The 27,249-nt window shown below is 39.6% G+C and overlaps 3 protein-coding genes across 3 annotated transcripts in view; 2 read left to right on the forward strand and 1 right to left on the reverse strand.

The window, feature by feature from the left end:
* Positions 1-12,981, reverse strand: part of rgs7a (regulator of G protein signaling 7a) — a 46,383-nt gene extending 33,402 nt beyond the window's left edge. The window contains exon 1 of the mRNA XM_070915495.1: positions 12,904-12,981. Coding sequence (XP_070771596.1) covers positions 12,904-12,981 — 78 coding nt within the window. The remainder of the gene's footprint in view (positions 1-12,903) is intronic.
* Positions 12,982-18,449: 5,468 nt separating this feature from the next.
* On the forward strand, positions 18,450-21,423 carry LOC139293890 (ubiquitin-conjugating enzyme E2 D4-like). Its single transcript, XM_070915553.1, has 7 exons — positions 18,450-18,585; positions 19,096-19,159; positions 19,347-19,378; positions 19,732-19,809; positions 20,055-20,160; positions 20,809-20,902; positions 20,989-21,423. The coding sequence occupies exons 1-7, from the start codon at positions 18,562-18,564 to the stop codon at positions 21,032-21,034; spliced, it is 444 nt and encodes a 147-aa protein (XP_070771654.1). The 5' UTR covers positions 18,450-18,561; the 3' UTR covers positions 21,035-21,423.
* A 1,960-nt stretch (positions 21,424-23,383) lies between these two features.
* Positions 23,384-27,249, forward strand: part of LOC139294237 (protein bicaudal C homolog 1-like) — a 49,848-nt gene continuing 45,982 nt past the window's right edge. Inside the window, exon 1 of the mRNA XM_070916087.1 lies at positions 23,384-23,576. Within this exon, the coding sequence (XP_070772188.1) occupies positions 23,384-23,576 (193 nt within the window). The remainder of the gene's footprint in view (positions 23,577-27,249) is intronic.

Here is a 27,249-nt window from a genome sequence, read left to right on the forward strand (position 1 = left end):
TCTCACTCTCATCTTCTTGGTGGGCGGGCAGTGGGCGCGATGACTAAGCCAAGGTTGGCCATGTGCTAGAACATAATCCACTGAAAGCCAGTATCCCTCCTGCCCACCTACCATGATTTCATCACTCAAACAGCATGCTATCATAAATTAGTAGATAGAGGAAGAAGAAAGCTCCAATACTTTCAGATGTATTCTGCAAAAGTTTTGCAAAAATGAACATGACATTTATCTAATTACTATGGTTGTATATACCTAAAAAGCATGCTATCTTATATTATCAATATATATTGATCAGCCATGCACACACTAATTCAATAAAACAATAATAAAAGGTTTTAAAAGATCATACTGTGATTTCAGCACTTGTTTGTGATCAGCAATCAGCAGTTGTAGCTAAGGGGATTTGTACTTTGGAGCATTTTATAATCATGTTTTTATTTTTAGTGGTTAAACAGTGCAGTCTGGCCCTGGGAATACTATAGTGTTAAATTAAATCACCCCTATAGTTAATCCTTCATCAAGGAAAGCCTGTTAGCAGTTTCCAAACTGTCTGGCATTACACTTGAGGAGTCTTATCATTGGGCACCAGAGAGCATGTTTACTTAGACCAAGCAGAGAGACAAGGAGGAAGAGGACAAGGATGAGAGCAAAACAGAGACCGAGATCCAGGGAGGGACGTTGGGTATGGAAACAGAGATGCACTGGGAATAGAAAAGAAGGGAGGATGCTATCTATTTTTAGGTCCCCATAACATGAGAGGGAGGGGGCCTCACTCCTCTCCTCCTCCTCTCTCCATCCCCTCATTTCCCACATTCCTCCTTGGCACGTGCAACAGACACTCAGGATGGTTCTGTGTGCCCCGAATACCAATAAGAGAGAAGCAGCTGGATACTGGCAGGCTGACATTCTTCTGCCTTCCCCTGTCTGCAGAACAGAGACGAGACAAGGACTGGGTATCTGACAGGACATGCACACATGCACACTTCAGAGGACAGGATAGACAATAAACCGATAAGGGCAGACTGTTTAACGTAAGTGACACTTGAACTACGGAGCAATGAAGTTGATGGATGATAGGCTTTGTTGAACCTTTCAAAACAACAGTCACTTGTGGAGTGATTCAGACCGTCATCAGGTAGAAACCGCTAATGTGGTGATGCTTCAGATACATAGATAGGAAGCTACAGTTCCTCACTAAACTTAGAAACAGGTCAAATTAAACTTTATCACATCATAAATGGGAAAAGTAACAAGGTTGTCAACTTGTCAAACATGTACAATTTAGAGGACAGGGATGTCGCAAATGAGGCCACTGGAAAAAATAAATTGCGTCAGTTCATACATTCATGCAGGACAGCTTCATTAATAACAAATCTTGTCAAAATCTGGTGATTCAAATCATGGGTATCCATCCTCCCTGACATATCCTCTCTCTCTTGCTCCAATCAAGGCTCTTCCATTTACGCACAGGCCTCCTCTGACATTACAGGCAAGACAAGCTAATATCAGCAAATCAAATCAGTCCTTGGCAAGAAATAGCGAGACCCTTCCCACCATATCCTAATGCATTGTTAAACCTGACCTTGTCTTTTTTCACTCTGCTCGAGCTTAGATAACATATTTTATCTTCTATCCAGCACCGGCTGCAAGAAAGAAGAGGCGATGCTGCAAATATACATGTCGGCGAGATCTATGGTGGGGCTTTATTGGGAGATGAGAAATACTGTTAACAATGTCGAGTCACAGATTTACAGGCCTCTGTACAAGCCATCTGATACATAGTATGTTCTAATTATCAGTGGTGGACAAAGTGATCTGATCCTGTTTTTCAAATAACAGTGGCAATAAACAGTGTAAAAAGGAGTAAAAACACTACTTGAGGAAAGGTACATTAGTATTACCACGCCTCTGGCCTCACCCATCAGTAATGGTGGCTGTGATGCAACAAACGTGGGAACTTTCAACCAGAGAGGGCAGTGAAACACTGCTTTTCAGCCTGGTGTTTAGATATTCGTTATGTTGTGAAAGTTACTCATTAAATTGGAAAGTTGTTATATTTTTATATATTGTTTTATTGGGTACACCTAGGTAAAACTAATTCAGTAAATGGGGTGGATATTATTATTATATTATTAGTATTAGTATTAGTATTACTGATGGGAGGTAGTTGTAACTACTTTTGGTGCTGTTATTTATAACAATACACTGCACAAATGGATTACAGGGTTTTATATTCAAACTCTTAATCTAGTAATATGGGTGTCATAAATGTAGTGCAGTAAAAAAGGAGGCTTCAATATTTCCTTCTGAATTGTGAAGTTATAGTATCAAGTAGCAAAAAATGGAAGTACTCCAGTAAAGTATAAATTATACTTTAATACAGTACTTAAGTAAATGCACTTAGTTACTGCCAGTGTTTTGCAGTTTTTCACCCTTTCATTAATGTAGTTATAAGTGAAAGATGCATAAGCTCAGCCACAGCACTGCAGGCTTTCATGGACTGAGCAGCAGTCGTTAAAGCGTGTGGATGTTTGCTCACTCATACGCATGGACTAGCACAGAAATACAGAAACACACACACACACACACACGTATATAAACACACTCATGTTCTGTCACTTTGCTAGCTAAGGGTGTACTGGACACATTGTTGAAGTGTTTGAGATAATAGCGTTTGACAGACTGCTGGTGTGGTTGTCATGGGGATGCTAACAGAACAGCCACCAGCCACCGCAGCAGAAACAAAACGGACGGCAGGAGAAAGCACAACCACTCTAGACAGTATTGTCCACAGGAATGTCCTCTCTCTATTAGCTGATGAGACACTATAACTAGGAGTCAGTATCTGAGAACCAAGATGAATAAAACAGTGGTTATCAAGAGAAGGAATTCTAATGGAAGTAATGGGACAGTGGTTTTGTTTTAGATATTGGCCGTGGTATGACTGAAAAGAGCATGTGTAGCATTATTTTAAAAGTAGACTATAGTCAACACTACGACTGTGTCCGAAATCATTTATTATATACAGTAGTGCACTACATTTACTGTCTGCCATTTTAATTGAGTGTCTAAAAGTTTACATTTATCCGCTAGGTGCCCTTAAAAATAACATCAGTGGAATGAAAAAAGTAGTCCTTGGCATGTACACTACTTTCTGATAATGCAATGCAGTCTATAGATGTAGATAGATTACCATTGTGCATCTCTACAGCTGTCAGTGATGACGCAAGATGATGATGATTAGTACAGTAAGTGTCCAAAATCTGAATTTACTGCTCACTGTTGAGTAAACTGTTGAGTGTCCATCATATAGGGAGTAGTAAATGAGTTGGACAGAGCTGAGGAGTCTGCAGCCTCTCTCAACTATATAATAGTAGAATGTATGAGTATAATAATAATAATATATATAATATAATAATGTAAAGTTTTCCTGTCTTGAACTGCATTATTAGGGTAGTTAACTGATGTATTAGTGTTTGATATCAGGACACATACGTATATAACCAAACTATTTAAGAAACCCAGACCACAGCTGCATACATTTTGAAAAATCATTATTTTGCAACATGTTATCAGTGAAAGGCACAAGACGAGGAAGCAGCAGCAGGTTGAGTCAAGATGGCGCCCTAGGTTTATAGACTAGGTTTTACTGTGGATGGCTGTGCTTGCTAAGCTGAACTAATGGTGTGAAGCTGTGAGCCTCAGTAGGCTGCAGGTGGAAGCTGCTCAGCACACAGCAACCTGCAAGCTGAGTGTGTGTGTGTGTGTGTGTGTCTGTCTGTCTGTCTGTCTGTCTGTCTGTCTGTCTGCCACAATGATGAGTTAAGAAGTGTACGATTTTAGACAAAGGTGTGTCTCCGTCTGTTTTGGCATATGAAAATGTGTGTCTCAAACATATGAAAATGTACCCTTTGGAACAATTGCTGTTTGACTTTTATTATGTCGCTGGTATTGGATTTGCGCAATGGCACTCAGTCATGGCAGGCTAATCACTGAGACGTGATTGCTTCTGGGAGAATGACTCCTCATTGTTGAGAGAGGCACCGAGCTGCAGGAGGACAATCAGGCCAGCACTCTCAGTTACAGTTACAGTCAATTTGGATGGAAAATGCCACATCCAATGGTTGTTTGTTTAGAGTGAGTTCCCAATAAAGATATGAGTCAGGAGTGAATCATTTCACACAGGAGGAGAGATGACTGTGCTCCACCAGGGTCTAAATACATTCCTCTCTACATATCCTCTGTGTGAGGATAAAAGCTGACTGGAGTGGCATGGGCTTTGACTAGGGCTCTGATGACTTCAAAGGGAGGCGAGGGATGTGAGAGGAGGGGACAGAGAGACAAGGGTGGATGGATGCTTCACTGGTAAGGAACCACACACTGGGGGGGGTGTAGAAATAGAGTGCATGTGTGTGTCAGGGTGAGTGCGAGAGAGACAAAGAGAGAAAGTTAGTGTTATATTGCGAGCATATGAAAAACATCAAAGACCTGAAAGTGAACAAAAGAGGGCATGAGTGGGAGGGGAGAGTGAGGAGAGGGGGGAGGGGATAAAAGAGATAGAAATGGAGAGGGCAAAGTTGGAAGACCAGAGCAAGAGACAGACAGTGAGAGAAACTGGGATGAAAAAGTCTTGGGACTGAGAGAAATGTTCTCTCAAGTCTAGACAGAGGGAGAGAGAGAGAGGGAGAGACAGAAAAGTAAAAGGATGTTTTGCAGAGAGACAACATTCTTGCTTCAAGCTGCCAAAATACACTGCAGAGAAGGGAGGTAATGCATGAAATACTCTGTGGAGAAGATAACAAGATTTCTTATTTCTGTTTACCTTTGAAGCTCTTGACGTGCAAATATGATTTTAGCTTTGGCAATGATTTGAGGCTGCTATGAAATATACAGTGCTTGTTTTGGAGAACAGCATTCCTCCAATATTTCATTTTTCTTTGGCAGAATGCTTTAGTGGATGTAATAATCATAGATTTAAGAAGCACTGACATTTTCAAAACAGTTAATTTTTGCAATTAGGAGACATTAGATGATGTTTCACATAATGGATCTGATGTCTATTAAAAAATATTCTTCACAACCAAAAATGTATCTACATTCTGAAAAATGCACCAACACATTTTTTACAGTGTATACATTTCTAATATACCTCACAGTTGTTATCTGCTGCAGACCTGTCTTAAAGTATATGACAAGGAAACACTTACTAGGCTAAATGCAACTGGATGTGAAGATATTTGGAAGGGATGTAGCTGCAAAATGATAAGCAAACAGGATACCAAGTTTCTACACTAAACAGAGACACAATGTATAACACATCAAGACATAGAGGCAAGCTGGCAAGCGTGAATTTATACACTGTAGACAAAGTGTGGGAAGGAAGGAGCCGTCTTCAGAAACAAAAGGAGAGTGCATTAGAAGCGGAGTCTGCATGGACACAGTTGAAATGCAGATGGTGTCTGTAGAGATGAAGGGTCAGGAGAGGCGGGATGGAGGTATAAACAAGGAAAGAACAAGGACACATAGATGTTTTGGACGGATGCACAGACACATACCCAATGTGAGGTGAATACAGAGGAATACAGCAAAAGAATTCAGATAAGCCATCCTGTCCTTTCTCCTTTTCTCTTTAGTCCTAACTGAGCATCTCTGTCCTCATTAAGACCATCACACTAGAGATGGCAGAGGATTCATTCACAACTCTGGCCGGGGTTCTCTTGTAATCTTTCGCTAAATGCTGAGCTGGAATTAAATGACCAGACAGAAGCGAGGTCTGAGTCCATCTCTATCTTAATGCCCAGGCGTCCTTATACCCTTATATAACCCTAACAGACAGGACTGAAGACTCCAGCTGTGGCAGACATCCACAGAGGGGAGAGCTTAGAGCAACACAGGCCTAAGTATCTTTTCACTGTCTTCACGGAGCAGCCTAAACCATCACCCAGTGAAATCCACTATTAAATCTTTTCTCTGTCACTTCACTGACTTGTCTTGCGGTATGAGGTGAGCCATGTCAAGATTTTTGATGTGATATACCATAACTTCTGTTCATATGTAACTAATGTGCTCAGGATTCATGTGTACTGGCAGCATTTAGTGCTAATGCAGGAAGCAGTGTACAATTTTGAGTACAATGGCCAAATAAAGTGTAGAATTTTGTCATGTTTAACCATGACCATGATCATTCAGTAACCTCAGCCTAAAATGAACCATACTTTAAAGGAATAGTCCTACTTTTTTTTTTTTTTAGAAACATGCTTATTTGCTTTCTTGCCAAGAGTTAGATGAGAAGATTGATACCATTTTCACATTTGTCTGTTCAATATGAAGCTGCAGCCAGCAGCTTGTTAGCATAGCTTTAGTATAAAGACTGGAAACAGGGGGAAACAAAACCAGCATCTCTAAAGCTCACTAATTAACACATTATATCTCATTTGTTTAATCGTGTAACGTGTTAATTAGCGAGCTTTAGAGATGCTGGTAGGCAGAACTGACAGATATGACAGTGTTATTGATCCTCTTATCTAACTGTCGGCAAAAAAGCAAATAAACGCACTTCTTATAGGAACAACAAGCTAAACTTTGTTTTGCAGATATGTTCAATCTCCATGTTTAGTAGCTCAGCAGTGTGGCATTGCTATGTACCACAGTGTCGTTTTTGATACTACCACAGGGGGGTGCTAAAGTTGGACATTCTTTTTTACATATCGGTTTTAATGTTTTGTCTGATAAAATGTAATTAGCATTATATTTTCCCCAAAACTGCATACTGTATAAAAATAATTCTCTGCAAACGGTTGCAGAGTGTCACTTTAATGGCTTTGGCTTCCAGCCCAAGAAGAGAGTTTATAGCTCCAACCAAAACAGCTAAAGGATTTAAATGTTCAATAGCCACTAATTGCTAAGCTATCAAAGAAAGAGTACTCATGAGTATTCTGATGGGGTGAGTGATAGAGTAATTCTTATAACTTGCCTCTGATAGTGCCACCTACTGTGTATATCTTCTCTGTGTGACTTTCTCTCTGTTTATTTTGTCATTTCATATTGTCTCAAAAGTAGGACTGAGGAGAATGAACTACTCACATAAACTGTACTGTCACATTATCAAATTGGTTTTATCAGGAAAGCCTCCAGTCACTTATAGAATTTGTGGAACATATCAGTTATACATTGCACTGTGACAAGACGCAGCATGGTCAGGTGGATTATCTAAGCCCCCAGTCGTATGATGAGACACCAGAAATACACTACAATCAACTGTAGCATGTGTCACTAATGCCAGCCCCTCTAATTGGCGTTTAGGTATTGATGTCAGCAAATACAGGCAAAATGGATTAGTTTGAAACGCACAAAGCCATAAATGCCAATTTTCTATCCAACAGAGTCTGCCAAACACCCACACTCTTCCTCAACAGTGTGTGCAAAAAAGAACATGCATGTTTTCATACACAGGAAGAGAAATCGCCTGGCTGGCAAGCTAACATACAAAGAGCCCTACTTCACACACAAAGATTTCTCTCTGATCTGGCAATTATAGATCATCCCACCTCACCCCCCTCTCTCCCTCTTTCTCCCGGTCTTCCTGATCTTCTGATTGCAGATTGAGGGAGACAGGCAGTATAAGAACCCTTCAATCTGGCTCTTAACTGAGAAAAAGCTGAAAATGTATTCAGTTCCCTCCGCTTTATGACTCATGAACAATGTAGGATGGTTGGGAAATTGTATTGATAACAGGGCAGGCTGATATATGATTGTGTGTTGTATGTTTAACAGATGCAGATTAGGCCTATATTGCAAAATGCTTTCCAATGAGCCGATCACTGCCCAATATGTAGATCCAGTGTAGTAATAATGGCTGCAGTTCTGCATTGTCTAACAATACTGTATTACTGCTGTGTTGCAGTGACGCAGAGGAGAGGGACAGTCTTGTTCCTGCAAAATGATCTCTTGTACACAACCACTTAATCAATTGACAAATCAATAGTGTGCACTAATACCTTGGCCCTGTTTGTTATTTCTGTTTGTTCATTACTTCATTACTGAGTCCCACTAAGGGGAAATGGTTCAAAGCTCACGGTGCAGCATCAACACCCTTTTTGTGAAGGACAGAGTCCCCAGAAGCTGAAAACACGGAGAGAATGCAAACATTACAAGAAGGAAGGCTGGTTAAGAAATGTTAATAATCTTTTTGACATGACCATTGACCATTATTATTCTCAGAGGGGAATTCTTGTTATACGATATATGCAAAAATTTATTTTGGGATTCTTTGGTATTTGCTACATAAACAATATAAACTAAATTGCCACATAGCAATCTAAATTGCTGTCAATCTTCATCTGACACAAAATCAATTGCATGGCTACGTTGAGTGACAATGATTTGAAGCAGGGACTCATCAGGGACTAGGTAATTTTTAGAGGTAGAGGAACTACTGGAAAAAAACATGTCTGTGTTCCACGCAAGTTTTATATCTACTATCAGGTCAAATAGCTAATTGAACATGACATAAAGGTGATTATACTTTATGTGAGTTGGCCATAATCCCTACAGTTAGTTTGCTTACACACTGTGAGGTGATGAGATGTGCAAGACCAATAACAGCCACAGACTCGTACACTCTTTTTCCATCAATGTCATCTGCAGAAAAAAATCAAGTTTCACCAGGGACCAATTACTTCAGAGATGTACAGTATTGATATATATGTAAACAGCAGAATGTAAAACAGTACTCTCCCATATCGACTGAAGATAAAAACAATATGATACCATGTTGCATGTGTTCAACAGGGAAAAAAACATAACAGAAAATAAACAATAAACATACAGTACAGGATTAATGGCTCTATAGAGAGACGGAAGCCAAACTGGCTGCTAGAAGAACAATTACTGGATGCCTGTCGGCAGCTCAGATGTAAATAAGAGTGGGCTAGTGCCTCAGCTGTCAGATACTACGCCACAGAGGAAGATCAGACACCAGTAGTTACAGTATACTGCAAAAAAATGTAATCTTCACCATGGATCTTATCTTTTATGGAGTCCTGAAAATCATATTTGTCCAGAAACTACGGGAAAATCTGCCATTTTTGTAAGGGAAATCAACTTATTTGAGACATTTTGTAGAATCAAGTGACATTAACTGTTCTCTTTGCAAAAATCCTCTGAGACGTAAAGCTGCAAGTGGAATCTTGTAACTTGTGGATTGTTAAATTATTACATTTCAAGCCTAAGAACTGGTGGAGATGAACATTTTTCCTTGCACTGTTTGAAAAGCTCTGTCAATATGATGTGGAGGGAGAGGCAACAGAAAATGTTCAATCAAGAAAATATCACATTTTCTCCTGTGCAACAGAAACCTTGCGATGGAGAAAAAAAGCTAAAATGCTGTGCCATTTCTGAGGGAAAATGTGTCAAAGATATGAGTATAGGTGAGATAAAGGTGGGTGTCTTATATATGACAAAATTTCAGTTGGCAGACTGTTAACTGTGTCTGCAGCCTTTGTGCTCATCTTAATATTTTTTTAATTGACTGAATAAAGTTGTAAGAGACTGCTGAGTACTGTGGGTTTTCACTTTCTGAGGACGAAGTGAAACATCAATATTTTACTATGTCTATCTCATCTGCATTTAATCTAACCATTTTAATATATAGTACTGTGTGTTGTCTTTCTTCTTCCTTACCACCCATTTAATTACAAACACAGCACACACACACTCACCCCCAAACACACACAAAGCGCTGGCTGGCGAGAGAAGATGTTCGCTCCTCATGCTCGGTGGCTATGAACTTCGCCAGAGCCAGCCAGAGCTGTTTTAGGCTCGCATAAAAAATTCAGGACTCTCTTAGCAACATTCGCCCTACATAGAGCATACACACATGCTCACACATGCATCGCAGCATTATTCATGGTGCACACATGTGAGCGGGCATGAAAAAAACCACACACATACAGCACACTCTGGTATACTTTATGATATAAGCCTGACATGATTAATATGTGAGCAGCAAAACATCACAAAGGCTTTTATATGGTAAGTAATGCTCTAGACCCTCAGACATGCTGTGCATATGCACTGAATCACTCCATTGAACATTTTATTGGCATGTCTTGATAAACATATTGCTTGTTAGTATCTTCCTTGGATTCATATAGTGAGTGATGAAATTTTCAGCATCACTGGCGACTGTTAATAAATCAGTTCATCACGAAGCCAGCTGTGTGTGCTTGCACGTGTGTTTCTGCACATGTAACTGTTCAAATGCTGTGCGCGCACTTGTGTTTTCCCATTTTTCGATACATCTATACATGCATTCAAGCACGGCGCTTGTGTGCATGCCTCATTGAAGGAAAACGGACATCTCTGCTCACATCTCCACAGCAAGCGGGACAACACCTCAGCTCACCCATCCATTCTCATTAGATGTTAATGACAGGAGTGGAGGGGTGGACGGGCCAGAGAGAAAGAAAGATTGAGAGAGTGAGAGAGGATATAGTGATGCTCCCAGTGGAAGGACTATCAAACCACTTTCTGCTGTCCTCAACCATAAAACTCCCTCTGCTCATATTACATAATCCTTCCACTACTATACACTACTACCACATTGTCAACTATTGAGTAGATGTGGCCAGTTGCTTAACATCAACATTAGCGTTTCCACTGTGTATTCATGTATTGATGTACAAGAGGTCCAAGCAGCAAAACAGAACATAAAAGCATGTTTTCCACTTGAGAATTCAGCTTATCTTTGTGTGGCCCAGTCAATGTGGGTTGCACCACCTCTGCCAAGTCATCTCCATCTGAAAAGCAGTTGGGGCACCTGTTCATCTTGGCGCTATCCACATGTCTAGAGACAGTGCTCTTCCAATTGCAGTTTTAAGTTAAACCCACTCCAGAAACACGATTTCATCCTCGCTGCCTTCACCGTGTTCTTTCATTCTGCAGTGTATCTAGGTCAGTCAGTGTAAAGAGCCAAGCTGCGGCCATGTGTGGTCAAGTGGTGAGAAGTGAGGAATTGGATGATGTATGAAAGCTTTGTGCCTAAGTTATTAATCTGACAAAATATTTGGGAACAAGCAGCTCCTTAAGTCCAAAATCCTTCTTGCCTCCCAATTTTGAAAAAAACAAAACAACAACATTGAAGTCTTGTTGCTGAAAGTAAAAGCAACTAAATAAACACACAGGCTGAGGATGTTTTGCGTATTTGCATACTTGGTTATACAGATCCTCTATGGCGGGGTCGAAAAAAAGCAGGACTTTCAGATCAATAGCAGGAGAAAGGAAGAGACATCACATGTAATTTAATAGCTGGAAAGACCTCAAGTCAATATTTGATGCTCTTACACAGGATACAACTAGTTTTCATGCCTTAGCATATTTTGATACTGTTTCATATTAAAATGGAACTTAATAAGAGGCATGACTTCCTCCACTGTCTCCAAAAATAAACCTTACAAGGAATGACAAAACACTCACATTCATCTATCTCCATTATCATCAAGACTTGGCCTACTTTATGAGCAATTTACTTTGCAAGCCTGTTGTCTTGCTTTGGGAAGATCCTGAAAATTGTGACTTAAAAAACAGAGAGCACTCCTTTTCTGCCACAAGCATAGCGGCTCTTCCAGCAAATCTTGTCCCACACTGGCAGTAATATTGCCTAACACGCTGTGAGTGCTATAAAAGACCGTCAATCTATGATATCATGCTAAGCGTATCCTCGTCCTGGTGTGCAGAAGCTGTCGCAGATGGAATAGGAGCATTCGCTGAAGGGTGAAGAGAATGAAATGAAGAAATTCACTCAATGCTTGAGTCATCCTCAAGTAAGATGTGAAAATTATCACTTCATTGGTGCATCTGAGAGTGAAGTAAAACGTTCCATTGCCCATCAGGCTCATGTGTGACACACAGATGTTTAATACATTTACAGGACACCATAAGACAGAATGCAGTCACACTTAATTATGACATTATGATACCTGGGATAAGTAAATTAGGCAATGGATTTTATGAGCAAGAACTGCAACACATATAGAATGTTTTACACTAAAACACATCAGAAAAAATCCCTATAGCTATTAGACAATAACAGCACCACCAGGGAACACAAATCTCTGCTGATGGTAGCAAAAGCAATTTTCAAAACAGATTATTTGTAGATTAAACTTAAATTTCAATGTTTTTGTTCGGGGAGAGGAAAATATTACAACAAAATCAGTGCACATGAGGAGCAGTGTATAGCTATATTGCACACTACAGGTGTTAAAGTTTCTATAAGAAACTAATTGGACCTCAAGCCTCAAAAGTAAACAAATGTTATCTTCCCTGCAGATTATTATTTCATTAATCCGTTTGATGTTTGGAGCAGTACTGGATTAAGGTGTCTCAGCAGTGGGCCATTTCACTCCCCTCCCTTTCTCTAATTCTCTAATGTAGTAACAGATTTAACAGTGAAGAAATACACCACTAGCAGCGTAATGAACAATGGTTAAAAAGTCCTTGGCTTCCATTCACTTCCATTAATGTCAGTCAGTTAAAAATCCATCCCCAACATGTTAGCAATAAAAGCTGATGGTTTAGCTGGAAAATGTATGCATGTCTGTCAGGGTGTCTCACTGTGTGTGCGTGTGTGTGTGTGTGTGTTTGTACATGTGTGTAAGCATGCTCTGAGACTACTTGCATGTCATGAATGTTGTGAGAGAAAAATTGCATGTTCTCTCCACGCTCTCATCAAGCTGATGTAGCATTACAACCCCTAAATCAACCATAGCACAACACTGTCTTGCCATTAGTATTAACAATTTCCATTGCACAGCTCATCGTCAAGTAAATGGATGCTAGAGAGTTACACACGCTCACACTCACAAACACACACGTGCCGACTAAAAATAGCAGCAGCCTTACCTTTCTGTACACTATCATGTTGGGGGACTCATCCGCTACCCCGTTGGTCCCCTGCCCACCGCTGTTGGTCTGTGCCATGATCCAGTAAGTAAATCTGCCACAGGAAATGTCAGGTGCTCCTGTTGTGGACAGAATGGATATTTTGGTCCATCAGAAGAACAATGGAGCCTGAACATGACTTGCCCTTACCTTACCTACCCAGAAGAGAACAATTTACATAACTTGTGGTCGGGATCACCTTTCGACATATTTAACATTTCCACATGGAACAGATGTGCAGAGATCCTATTTGGCTACTCATTTTCACATTTCACAAGGTCTTGGCAAGGACATTTTTTTAAGAAAGGGGGCGAATTTTACTGGTACAATGTGAAATCCGGGTGAATGGGGCAAAAGTTCAACTTGAAACACAAGGATTGGCACCATGTAGGACGACTATCACTCTATTCTCAGATGGTTTCATTGTGCAGAAAAATCAATGTCTGAAACAGTGACAACCTTTTACTGTTTGTTGACATCAGAGGAATCAGCAGCAAACCTCACGTCCTACAAGGCACCTACTATGGATGCATCCCAAGATTGCAATGGAAAGATAAGGTGAGGTGAAGACCCGGACCCTGACAACGGTAAATGCAGTAAAACAACACACCGTCCCTGGAGGAGGTACTCTACGATGCAGCTTAGATACATCCATTCGGGTAGAGCAGCCATAGTCAAGACGTGCAAGACTGTGCAAATGTAACGGGTATCTCATGCACGTTACAGCTTCATCATTCTTTCTCCCCCTTACGACACCCACACGACATCTTTGGGAGGTTTAGTCTGCAACACTAAACAGCCTATAGCATGCAAACAGCGAAGTCATGTAAGCTGCTCTCTGAACATGAGGTTTGCTCTACTATGCTGTGTTTTTCTTACCACAAGCCGCTGCCTGTTTCAGCACCTTGGACAGCTACCGCAAAAAAAACGCCCGCGCCCGTTACCGTCCCTCTTCTTTAATCACGAATAGCGCGTAAAATACACAGAAAACACAGCGACATCGGTCACAAGAGGAGAAGGGGCGGGGAGGGGGGGGGGTGCTTACCTGAAAAAACGCGCAGCCCGCTGTAGGACTCCTGAATCAGAGGTGGAAGCCTGGTCCTTCGCGTTCAGTATGTCAACTGGCAGACATAGGAATGCGAGGATTATTCATTGGCAACGTGAAGAGACAGACATTCGGTGGACACTTGGTGTGGTACAGCTCCCTGTCTCTATCTCTCCTCTCCTCTTCTCCAAACGATGCTCAGAAGCACGGGCGCGCCACCTCGGAGCGCCGTGAACGCGCATCGATCCATGACCAATCGCGTGTGAAGAATAAATTACAACCCGTTTTGAGGGACATACAGCTATTTTTCCAGCTCAAATTGCACTGCTATATGCAGTACAGTGATATGCTGGTTCTGAAAAGTAGGTCGAGATAGAATAGACTTGCAGTAAATTAATATTTTATCAATTGCAGTCTTTATTAAAGGTCAACAAGGGACACATATAAAGCACAGATTTTATTCTCATTTTTTTCTGAAACAGGTGGAGAAACAGTCTTGAGTAGCCTATAGCAGGAAGTGCTGTTGTCACAATTTAATGAGATATTCAGTCAGAATCTGGTCAATGTTTCCTCAATAAATAATGCGAAGTAAAGCACATTTACTCAAGAATTGTTTTAAGCAATATTCTGAGGAACTTAAGTATTTTAATTTACTACTGTTTTATATTTCTGCTCCACTACATTTCAGAAAAACATATAAAATGCAGTGCAGTGATGAAGTAAATGAAACCACTCAACAATATATAAAATAGATAGAATTGGATCCACCGCAGCTTGTTACAACATTAAAGTGCTGATTACACTTTAATGCATCAGTAGGCTATTATCCAATAATGCAATCCAGTAATATATCCAATAATAAACACTGACAGAGGTCATTTTGTGAGCATAGTGATACGCTTATCCTTATACCTATTTACATTGTGGTGTTGATAGTTTTGTAAAGAAATACAAATACAAGGATCTGAATACTTAGTACTGACATACTGTATAATGTGATATTACTTAGAAGACCTTCTCTGAGTCTAAACTCTTCCAATGGCGGATCAATGGACTGCGTCAGTAAAGTGCCAACCTTTGTAGACAGAGTAGTAACACTGAGGAGCAACTATCAATATATGAGCATGTGGTTAAAAACTGAATGTCACCTACACTATAATTAGTGTATGAGGTCACTCTCATTAAAGCAGTCCTGACATTTTTTTCTGAATGACTTAGTAGTTTACATGTGCCGTATTAGTCCACTGAGGCTTTGTGTAATTTCCCCCCGGGATCAATAAAGTATTTCTGATCAAGTTTTTGATTTTTACTTAAGCAACAGGGTTTCAGTTTTAACTAACCAACCAGAACATGATAAATAACAAATACCGCAGCACATTTGTTGTGCCTAATCAACTGTATTTAATGATTAACTATCTTCATTCAAACTCCCAAGAATGAAATGCATGAAGATGAAAAATAAAAGGATATATTGCTTGCAAAGCTAAAATTGAAACAGATCTTGTCAAAAACATTTCCTTGTTTTAGGCTTTAAATGTAAATCAGCAATAAACAAACACCAAGGCCAAAGAGCTGAATTACTGAGAAATTGTCCAATAATAGTTTTTTTTAGAATACCTTAGCAGAATTTAAATCCCAAAGAAACCAGATTAGCATCTATTTTATTAAAATGAATAGTCGTGGTTATGCAGAGGAGCTGAAAATGTATTTTTCTCCTGCATAAGATAACGTATTTCACTCAAATTCAGCACTTGTATTTTACAGCAATTTCCACAAAACTGTTTGAATGAAAATGTAAGAAAATGGTAGAAATGAGCTAAGCATTTCTGTGATTCAATGCATCCAGTGCTGCAAAAATAAATAGAAAATCTCTTAATTTGCAATCTGTGGCAGCAGTCCAGGCATGAAAGATAACATGCCCCTTCTCCCTATGTACTATATGTGCCTCTAAATGTTTATCGCCTGTCTTCCCTTCCCCTTTGCTCTCTCAGGACTGAAGCTCTCTGCAATGTGGACCTCAACACTCAGTCCACTCAGTTTCCCTGACTGCTGCAACATCAGTATTACAATAATGTTCAAACCATCATGGATGTGCATATAACAACTTTGTGACGATAATAAGTTCATAGGCCAAACAGCAGTAGATGTTAAAGCCTTGGGGGATACTGAGTCAACTGATGTCCTTATTTCATGTTATCTTCGCATTTTTTTCCTCGTTTCCTTATCAACTGTTTTGTGTGCTATAGATTTTTTTTTAAACTGGATGTGCTGTAAATGGGTTTCTCTTATCAGGCAGTTTTCCCAAAACCACTTAATGCCTCCTTAAAAACATGCAACAAGATGCATCCATACTAAATGCACCCATCTCAAATCTTAACTTTATTGGGAAATTATTGAGAAAGTTATTTTTATTCAGCTCAACAACAACAAAGTCATATATGTACATTTTTTACATTTTTATTCTGGATTGATTGGTTTAAGACTGCACTGATAAATGTACTAAATGACTTTCATCTGATTAGTGATTCAGGAAAAATATCTGGAAACTGATGCAGCCTTTGATACCACTGACCATAAAATACTAAACCATAGGCTACATAAAACCGGGTGTGGCTGTCTGCTATAGTCTTCAGTTGGTTCAGGTTGTATATAAAGAAGGGTTATATTGTTGACATTTGCAGTCATGAATCTGAGCAAATCACTATGATATGCAGATTCACCCAGAGTTCATATGCTACCTTTAGGCCAAATCCTGTAATCCTGCAAATTATTCCAAACTCACTCCATGGATGCCAGTGGAATGCAAGACTAAAGTCAGAGTTAGAAATGTTGGTGTTATAATGGCATCACGAGCCTCAGCAGCCACATCAAGGCAATAATTGCATCAGCCTTTTATCATCTAAAAATAGCAACAATTAGAAGTTTCATGTCCATAGAAGATTTAGAGAAACTCATTCATGCCTTCATCTTCGTTTTCCCTACAGACCACTAGATCCCTGCTGACCCTTTCAGGATGCTGCTGCGAGAACCATTCTTACATCTTTACACTGGCTTACAGATAGTTATTGAACATATTTTAAAGTGTTGCTGTTAGTTTAAAAATCACTTAATGGCTGAGGGCCAAAATACATCTCTGCTATGCTTGAAGAATATAAATCCAGTTGGCCCCTTAGATCTTTAGGAAGCAGTCAGCTAGAGGTGCCTGTAATCAAAATCAAACACCATATTGGATTTAGCTACGATGCTGCACACAGAACAAACCAGCTCCCTGATGATCCTTAACGCACCCCAACTTTAGCCACTTTCATTTTCCTGTGCTTTTGATTAATTATATTCTGCTGCACTTTTATTTCCCTCATTAAAGTTGGGGACATTTATTACTGTTCTGACCTATTGTACTACAATTTTTATTTATTTTTTATTCAATATTTTGTGTATCTGAGAGTTAATTTCATTCTACTTCAATACATTTTAGCATCCATTTCATTATATTTTTAAAAGCCTCTGTGTTGGAAAGGCATAATACAAATTAACTTGCCATGCCTTGTTTTTATATATCAATATTTTGTGCTAATGATGATGCCATCCAGCCATATTTCCTCACTCTGACCCCTCATACCTGCTCCATACCATACCCTGTTCCCCTGTGTTCAGAAGGACAGTTACAGCCATTATTCACCAGCAAGAACATTTTCCATACAGCAGCGTTAGGTCAAGTTATTCAGCATCTTAATGTATGGCTTTAATCACCAGAGAGCCAAGATATCAACATCTAATTAGTAAAGCTTACATCATAGTCAGGTCTGTCCAATTTAAATACCATATGTACCTCAAAGGTCAGACATCAGTCATGACGTTAGGTCAACTCATATGACAGAAAGCTACTGTCTCTAATGCTGTAAATGTAATGAATAGAGGTCCATAGACAAGCCCACATCCCTAATTTAATGCGGGGTTGTAGACTACAGACTACACACCTCAAGCTTCATTTTGAATGTATCCTTGTTACCTAATGTCTCACTTTAATAGTGTATAATATAATAACTTGACAGAAAACATGTCAGTCAACTGTAATACAAGGTTTCAAAAAGTTACTGAAGGGTGAGTATATTGCTCTGATAGTATACTATGTGACAGACTATGATATTCTCCAGTAGTTACATTTAAAGTAGTCCTAAAGGTGCACTCTCAGAGTATAATAACTGTTTGGATGTAACGGCCTTCAATATAGCATCATAGCCTATAAGTTCTAGTTTCATTTTTTGTGGACTGTTCTTTTACAGTACAATTTACCACGTTTTACTGTTTACTAAGTCCATTACAGAGTGGTTTTCACAGTTTGAACTGTGCCCATATATTTCGGTGTACGGTCCCTTTAAGTGGCTTGACGGAAAACTCTAATTCCCACAATGCATCGGTCTATTCTTCGTCGTCGAACAAAAACGCGGAAACAAAAGAAATAATCAGTTTGTCAAAACAAATAACACCGAGTCGGCAGAAAGTGAGCGTAGTTGTAGCTGACAGCTGTCAAAGTTGACACCGTAGCTTCTGTTACTCTGTCTGGAGGATTTGCCATGGCTTTGAAAAGAATAAACAAGGTAACGTTAAGAGTATTCGTTTTTTCTTAACTGATTTAATGTACAGAAAAGGTTGGAGCGATGCGGAAGCGTCGCTATAACGCTAGCCAGTCAATCACCTAATAGCATCTGTTTGCTAACCTAACGTGGTTGATTATTGTATCAACGTTTTGTAAAATGTTTAATGCTAGGTAATTAATTCACAAGACAGCTTTCACTGCCAGCAAGTCCGCTGTTTATGGCAGTGGCGGCATTACTACTCTGAAGCCAGTTAGCTTAGCTAAGCTGTTAAACTTAAATGAGCTAACTTCGCTGCCAGCTAAAGTTGGCCTAGCAAACGAGCCGTGAGAAAGCATTTTAAGGTGTGTTCCTGGCTAGCTTTCAATATATTTTCATTTCCCGTAAGTTTTATGTAGTCGTTCGCTAACGTTAGTTTACAGTTTAACAAACTGTATTCTGCCTTTTAAGCAATGCACTACAGTGCCGCGGAAGCTGTCAAATTCTTAAATTATTGTTTGTTTATTTGTACAGGAGTTACAAGACTTACGGAAGGACCCTCCAGCTTCATGTTCAGCTGGACCTGCTGGGGAGGACAGTAAGTGTGGGAATTACTGATGATATGTATATAAACCTGTCATGTTCTTACTTTTTAATCCTGTAACCTGCCACTGTCATTCTTGTTAGCAGTATTGTTGTGCTTAGGGAAGTGTGTTTTGAGGGTATAAATCCTTGATACTAAATAATGTTCTCACAGATTGTTTCTTTATCTTTGTTTCCTTTAGTGTTTCACTGGCAAGCTACCATCACCGGACCGGTGAGCTTTTTCTGGATTTGTTTCCTGGATTTCTAAAAAAAACCAAGCTGCTTCTGGATCTCTAGACAATAGTGTTTTATGTTGACTTTACAGCCCTTTCTATTATGTATGGAGAGCACAGACTGGCACACTCTATCCCAATGTTACTCACTGAAGCCCATGGCAATACTGAGACAAAAGGAAAAGGGGAAATACCATAATTTCTTAATTTAAACAAAGAAAATCTTAAAAGAAAAAGAAAGACACTGAGTGTAAACTAAATGTATGGTTGCTGTCTCACTGCAAATAGTATTTTATCCCATAAGGATACAATACTAGGCATAATTTAACAATCATTTACCACTCTGTTTCAGAATGACAGTCCATATCATGGAGGAGTGTTCTTCCTTTCTGTCCATTTTCCCACTGACTATCCCTTTAAACCACCAAAGGTAAGATTATTTATCTTATAGAATGATTAGCTCAGAAGTGTAACACACATTTTTCACTATTTTACTACATTTTATAGAGCACACGATTAATCATTAATTAATTGTTAGATGTAGCCCTACTCAGAAGATTGATAGTAATTTGTTTTTATAAATATGCCCTTTGACAGAGACTCTAACCACCATCAGAGTCCACTTTGAAAAACGGGTTATTTTACCTATTACTGCTTTGTTTGTTATTTTCACAGGTTGCCTTTACAACAAAAATCTATCACCCAAACATAAACAGCAATGGTAGCATCTGCCTTGACATCTTGAGGTCACAGTGGTCACCTGCACTTACAGTATCGAAAGGTAACTATTATCTACGTTTTGCCTGTACAGTACAGAATAGTACATTACAGCAGCACTGCGTAGGATCTGGTTTGTACCTAAGATTTACTTTGAAGTCACGAGGAGTCACGATTCTTTCAAATGTAATTTGACATACTTAAGGGTAAATCAGGATGTTGGGGTAAGACGAAACACGGGAAGGGAATGCCGAAGATGGGTACGTTTCATTTCATCAAACATAGCAAGGCAGAGAAGCCCCTTTGGTGAAACAGTCCACAGTGCTGTCACCAAATCTGGATTCTTCCAAATGAACAATTTCCAGCCTAAATGAACACAGGTAACAGGATTTTCAGGGCTGATTATCCAAAAGTGAACCTCTGCACCCTGCATACTTTTGTCACTTTGAAAATTGTGAAATTGCAGGTTTTGTACTATATAATTGGATGAGGAAGGGGGGATGTTTAAATATCTGTGATGAAAGTAGGGGATAAAAATACACTTTTTTTCAAGGACCTAAACTAACAGGATTTTGATATGAAGGTGCATGAAATCAAAGCTTGTCCACTTGTATTTAAATAGGTATATGGAGAATGAGCTAAGAAGTTGAAAAAGTTGTTTTGAATTTAATTGAAACCTGTGTTCATACTGATTTTTGGTCTTTTTTTTCAGTGTTATTATCCATATGCTCTTTGCTATGTGACCCAAATCCGGATGATCCGCTAGTCCCAGACATTGCACACATCTATAAATCAGACAGACAAAAGTGAGTATGAAAGCCAAAGAATGTGGAAAAACCTGAATTAGTCAACTATTCTTTAGAAACCCATTCTGATTTTCTTTTTTCTTTAGGTACAACAAAGAAGCCAGAGAATGGACTCAGAGGTATGCAATGTGAAGTTTCCGCAACAATGACGCATCCCTGAACACCTCAAAATATAAGGTTTCAACTGCTCATCCACACTGGTTCAAGTTGAGGTGTTTTATACGCTTGAAGCACTTTCTGTACTCGGGCTTTACTTGACTTAACTGTTTTTACTGGTTATTTTATTTTTCCCTTAAATTGGCATTGTTCAGAAGGTTTATAGGCATTATTATTATTATTATTATTATTATTACTATTATTATTATTTAGGTTGTGGTGAGATGGCCTGATTGTATTTTTCTTTTAATAGATTGTACAAGACTATACTGAATTCATTTTTCATTATTTTGCATTAAAATCATTAATGAAAAAGTGAATTGTTTCTTGGCAAAACACATGAGTAAACTGAAATGATGAACTACCTTGCTGTGGTATTACATGATTGGTTGAGTATACAGTATATTTCTATTACCAGCAAATCAGTGTCTGCCCCTTATTTTACTATCCACTTGACCACTAGGTGGTAGCCTTTACTTTTTACCACCCAAGCCTTTTACATAAGGCAGTTCCCTGGACAGCTTGATATTCATGTTAGTGTTACCTTTAATTCAGGCCCATTTGCTAAATGGTTATTTGTGTAAATAGTGGCTATTATAGTGTCTTGCTTTAGCAGTGAAATGAAAATGAGTAGAGGTGTCCTGTCCATTGAAATTAGACCAGTCATTATCACCACCTCTGCTGGTTGCAGCACATTTGCTGTACACTGATGAAGCTAGTGTACACACATTTATGGAGCAGCTCACACATATTTAATCTCCGCAGTGTGTTGATGTGACTTAACCAGACTACTGGGTTTAGTGAGGACCTGTCTTGTCCTAGTTGTACACAAAAAGTTGGCCCTCAGCTTTTCAACTCTAATAACTTCAGAAAAAGAAAGTTATAATGATATAACATAAGAATTGAAATGAAACATCAAATAATTATGCCTTAACTTTTGATAGATTTACTTGCACGTTTAGGTGAAGAGCTCAAATATTAAAGCTGAACTACATTTTTAGAAATGCAGTCAATGTTTTACAATCAAGCTGGCCGATACATTCACCTTTAAACCCAGATGATGGAGGTTTTCACTCCAAATGAGCAAGAAGTGGACTGAGAGAGCCGTGGTACTGCAGCACTGTGGTCACTTTGCTTTGTAATGAAAGCTCCAGCTGGCAGATGAAGGTTGTCGACGTGGGGTCATCTGAAGTCTGACATGGCTGGCAAATGACACTCACATGAGTTTATTTAGATATGAAGAATAATGATGGTACATGATTAGCCACTGGCCTGGCAGGTTCCTGTTGTGAAGGACAAATCACAAGATGTATGTAGAGAATAGCCAACAGAAATTTAACATATGGAAAACTGCTCCTAACGGCTATATATCACTGTCATTAATCATTTCCTGGCCACAGCATGAACATAACCCCAGAATTACATTTTATACTTTTTAACTTTTTATTGTATATACTTTACTGAGATCAGTGACCTTTATCATACCTCTTGGTTCTGTATGACTTTATTCAGCACATTTCAGGATTGCGGCCAATTTTTTGAGTCTGTTTTACTTAATGTAGGCTTCCTCCACATTTGTTTTGGTTTCTCTTTCCTGTATTGCTTCCTTTTACCCACTCTCAGGATGTGTAGTGTTTCCTCTATAAACCAATGAATTGGTTGCATGGGGTGTTTTCATAAACTGCCAGTCTGCCTGGAAAAAAATGGCATAGAAATACTCAAGTCAAGCCTCCCTGTGTGCCTAATCGTTTATTGTGACTTTATTTTCATATCTAATGGTATTGAATTGACTTGTAATATAATTTTCAGCTCTTAATAACTATGATTTTGTTTGCTGTAATTGGCTATGATCTCTGAGTTTCCCATACATGAGAAATAAAAGTTGTGCCCTCCACAGCTCCAGTGGTTTTCTCACAAATACTAACGTTTTGAAACCCTCACAGGAACCCAGGGGGAGGTAGATGCTCAAAAAAGTGTTTCTGGGAGGAGTCCCGCTTTTTTTTTTTTTGCCGGATGACACGTGAAACTTTCCCTAAGAGTTGGTCGGTATGTTTGCTGTGTGCTGTGTGGCGTTGCGTTAACTCGGCAGACAACCTATAGCGAGTGGACCAGTGAGCTCCTGCCTATTTTTAGAAGTCTGCCTAATGGGGGAAAACGAAGGGGGCCTGAAGAAACTGCAGGAAGGTCTCAACTGCGCTGCAATGAGCTCGCACAACGCCGCGAAGTGACGGAATAAAAAGTTAACAGAAGTCCAACGCTTTGCTCTGGCTCAACTTAACTCTAAATAAAACGCAGTGGCCACTGGAGAAGTTGCTGCGCAGCGCAATGGCTGCCCAGTGCGACGCTTTAAGCGGATACTTGCAGCAGTCGGACCAGGGCTCCAACAGCGAGCGCAGCACCGACTCTCCCCTCCCGGGATCAGAGGAGGATCTGAGTGGACCCCATCCGCTGCCAGATCCGGAGTGGACTGAGGAGAGGTTTCGGGTGGACCGTAAGAAGTTGGAAATCATGCTATTAGGTAAAAGAAAACCAAACAACCAAGTACAAAGTTAGTGGTACATTCAAGTATTTTCACGTTTTCAACTTGTGTCCTGTCCACGTTTAATCTCATGTAATTGTACCCTGTCACACTTTTGCAGCCCTCTGACGGCCCTTTGTTTATTTAGACGCACTTTCAGTACGTAATTACCACTTCTCGGTAACTTCAAATGTTTGGACTCCTTGTCAGCATGGTCAGGGAGCAATGTGCGGAACGAATCAATTAGAGCAATTAAGTCGAGCCAATTAGCTTTGGGCTTTCAATTAGAGTCACCACGTCATCAACAAAAGAAAAATGATATGTCGGCCACTGAAAGAAGTTGCTAGGTTTACAGTTATATGGGCGTGCATGTTGCCTAAAAGTAAAGTTTGAACAAAAGGGTAGGGGAGGTCAAAGACATGAGACCATAACCATCAATGATGTACCCGTCGTGCTGTGCGTGCATGGAGGTAGTAACACGCTCCGACCACAAGCCGTCGCTGCACAAACTCCCATGGTCTGCATTTGTTTCTAGACTAAACTGAAATTGACCTGAACATGGAGTTTGCTTACTTCTCAGTAACACAGAAAGAGCTGACACAAAAGCCTTGTCTGACGTTAACAAAAAAGGGACTGAACGTAATCTTGGGAAGCGGCTGTGTACAAGTACAGTAGCAACAGTCTTCATTAGAAAATGACAACATTTTCATGACTGCCATTGTAATGCCAGATTCCTTAAAAAAAAAAATAAGCCATCTATCTGTTGTAGACTATCACGTTGACTTTTCCTGCGTGTGTTGTGTTACTGTGTGTTTTTGTTTTGGGGGTAAAGGGATTCACTCTCCTCTAATGACGTGCAAGTGACAGTGAACAGTTAAACAAGCGATGACAGGCTCATAAAGACGGGGCCAGGCCAGTCTCTGTTGCGAGATCCCTGGAAACTCAGAGGTTGAGGTCATTTATCACACATTTCAAAACACAAGAGTGTGGAGTATTAGAGCCTTAGGTAAGTGGGCTGGATTCTCTAATCGGTTCCACAGGAAGACAGAATCGGCCAAACACGAGGAGGAACATTATCAGCCATAATCATACTGTAATCAAAACATACATAATATTAAGTGTGTCCACATTGCCGATGAGTATAGCTGCCAGTAATTAAGTTGTGCTTTTAAATTTGTGACTAACGTTTGGTGTAATCGTCCGCGTTCAGCTGGTGTTGAAGTAAGTTTATCCTTTATCCCATACACTCAGACACATGCACGTAGTTCCCCTTGAGAATGTCCTGGTTGCTGCCTCGCTGCTCGGTACATTCCTCAAAGCTCCATGTCATCCCCAACTCTTCCAGGAAAACAACTTAACCAGAGGCCGGCCCTAAATCCGAGAGTCCCGGACATACCATGCGCCACGTCCCACAGTGTGCCTAAATGTGTTTGTGTGTGCGTCTGTATTTGTTACGTATGATCTATCCAGTCTACTGGGTCTTTTACAGTTTGTTAGTTTGGTCTCGTATCTCTGCCAATATCTTGTTTCCCAATTGCTGCATCATGACATCATGGCTGACATTGCTCGTGTTGACATTGCAGCTGGGTTGTAGAGTAGAAACGGCTGCTGTGGTCCACTGTCTTCTATCTCAACTGTGAAACTGCTTTAACCTTTGACCTCTGGCCTCCAAGAAGAATCCTGGAGGTCTGGTGGCATCATATGTAGCTCGGTTATCTCTTAGTAGAAATTACACAGCCCTAACATCTGTTGAGTTTTGCACACGATGCGTTACTGACTACAAAAAGCTAGTCATGGTCTGGATTTGTTTCAACTCAGTGGATTTTTTCCCACTGTATCTGTAGGTGTAAATTCAAATCCTAATAAATGGCTCTTTTAGTCTCATCCAGTTTGTAACATCTGGCTGTGTTTTGATTGGATAAAGTGTAGACTTTGACGTGGTACATCATGTTCTCAAGGCCAGAGTGGCAGAGTTGGACTATAATGAAATAATTTTATGGGAACTCCAGTATATTTTTACTCAGTGTTTTATTGTCTGTATCTCTGGCTTCTCTTTCCTGGAAAATCAAGTGTGCTTGACCCTCTGCAAATAGCCACAGGTCGAATCATGCCACGACCCAAACAACAATAGCTCAGCATCTCAACTTTTTGCCAGATCCAGGTAAAAGCGCTAGTTTTTGAAAACAGCTTTCACAACCACCTCTTTCTGAATTATTATTCCAGTGGCAAATTTTTATGTAAGCTGTTGTGAGGTGCACTTGCTTGTGTACAGTATGGCTAAACATTAATTCACTCTCTGGCATATGGATATAACAGATCTCTGCCCCCTTCATACACAGGAGAGGTTTTGAATGAAAGACATCGACATTGATTTCTTTTTTTAATGGTAGACAAATCTGATCTGATAAATATGTAAATCGATAAATTGCACAAAGAATAGGGACCTATTACATATCAACAAGACAGACGGCTGCAACTGACTATTTCATAATCGATTCATCTGCCAATTATTTTTCTCACATTGAAGAAGCTTGAACCATTTTTGCTTAAGAAATTATTAATTTCTTATCAAAATAGTCGCTGATTTATTTTCTGGAATGGACTAATCGTTGCAGCCCAAATTTTTAAACGGATAATAGGAAAAATGTTATTACAGCATGAAGATGTTTTTGATATATGGATTCAATTTAATTCAGTTTGATAGATCACTGAATACTTTGATCAAATACATTTTGCTTTGCTAACTCAGCACTGACGTTTAGATAAGAGGCTAGCTAATGATGATGCAGGTTAACAGTAGCTGTGTGTTTGCTCAGACAAATGAGCCTGACAGCCTGTGTGTCTCCCAGATTACACGCTTTGTTTTGTCATGGACTTCTTGGCTAAGAAAGGTTTTACAGTGAATGACCGAGGCGACCTGCTACTATAGGGCAATTACAATCAAGTTTCTCCACAGATGACATGTTCGCTGATGTTCACTGTGGTGTGTTGGGACATTGCTGTGAAATTTCTTTGCTCTCATTTTCTACATCTGGCTGCAAGATTTGAAAGGTTTCAGGAAGTTGTTAGCAGATAACAAGATGCATACATGAAAATTACTTTTATGGATACATTTTTGATTTATACATTTCACATATTCATATGTCTGAAATAGTTCGGGAGTTAGGAATAACAAACAGCATACATATGCATTAATGTTCATTTCCATTTTTTAATATTCAAGTTTGTAATATTTGATTTGTTTTATCTATTGTCTCATCTAGTTCATCCTTAGCATTTTATTGACTAATTGGTTGATTTGATATGATAGTTTTTAATGTCTAGCCAGAGAAATCTGATCTCATGTAGGTGCATTTACCGCAATGTATCCAAAGTCTTAATGGCAATTATATTGGCTTTTAATCAGGAATTTGAAAATGTTTTCCTCATGGTAAACCTGGTTGTACTCGGAAGGTACGGGGAAGGGGTCAGAGTGGGACATCAGACTGGGGAAGAGGTTGCAGGGGTTGCATACATTCTGGGGAATAAAAATGACGGGGAAGCTCTCTGTGCCCATTAAAATACGTGTTAGTGACTCACCAGCATGTCTCCACACTGAAGCACAATCCCAGCGTACACGCTTAAATTACCTTTTATTTGGATCAGCCGTATTTTACTCCCCCGTTCTGGCACA

Source organism: Enoplosus armatus, chromosome 12 (genome assembly GCF_043641665.1).
Source record: "Enoplosus armatus isolate fEnoArm2 chromosome 12, fEnoArm2.hap1, whole genome shotgun sequence".
In the NCBI taxonomy this organism is placed as follows: Eukaryota; Metazoa; Chordata; class Actinopteri; order Centrarchiformes; family Enoplosidae; genus Enoplosus; species Enoplosus armatus.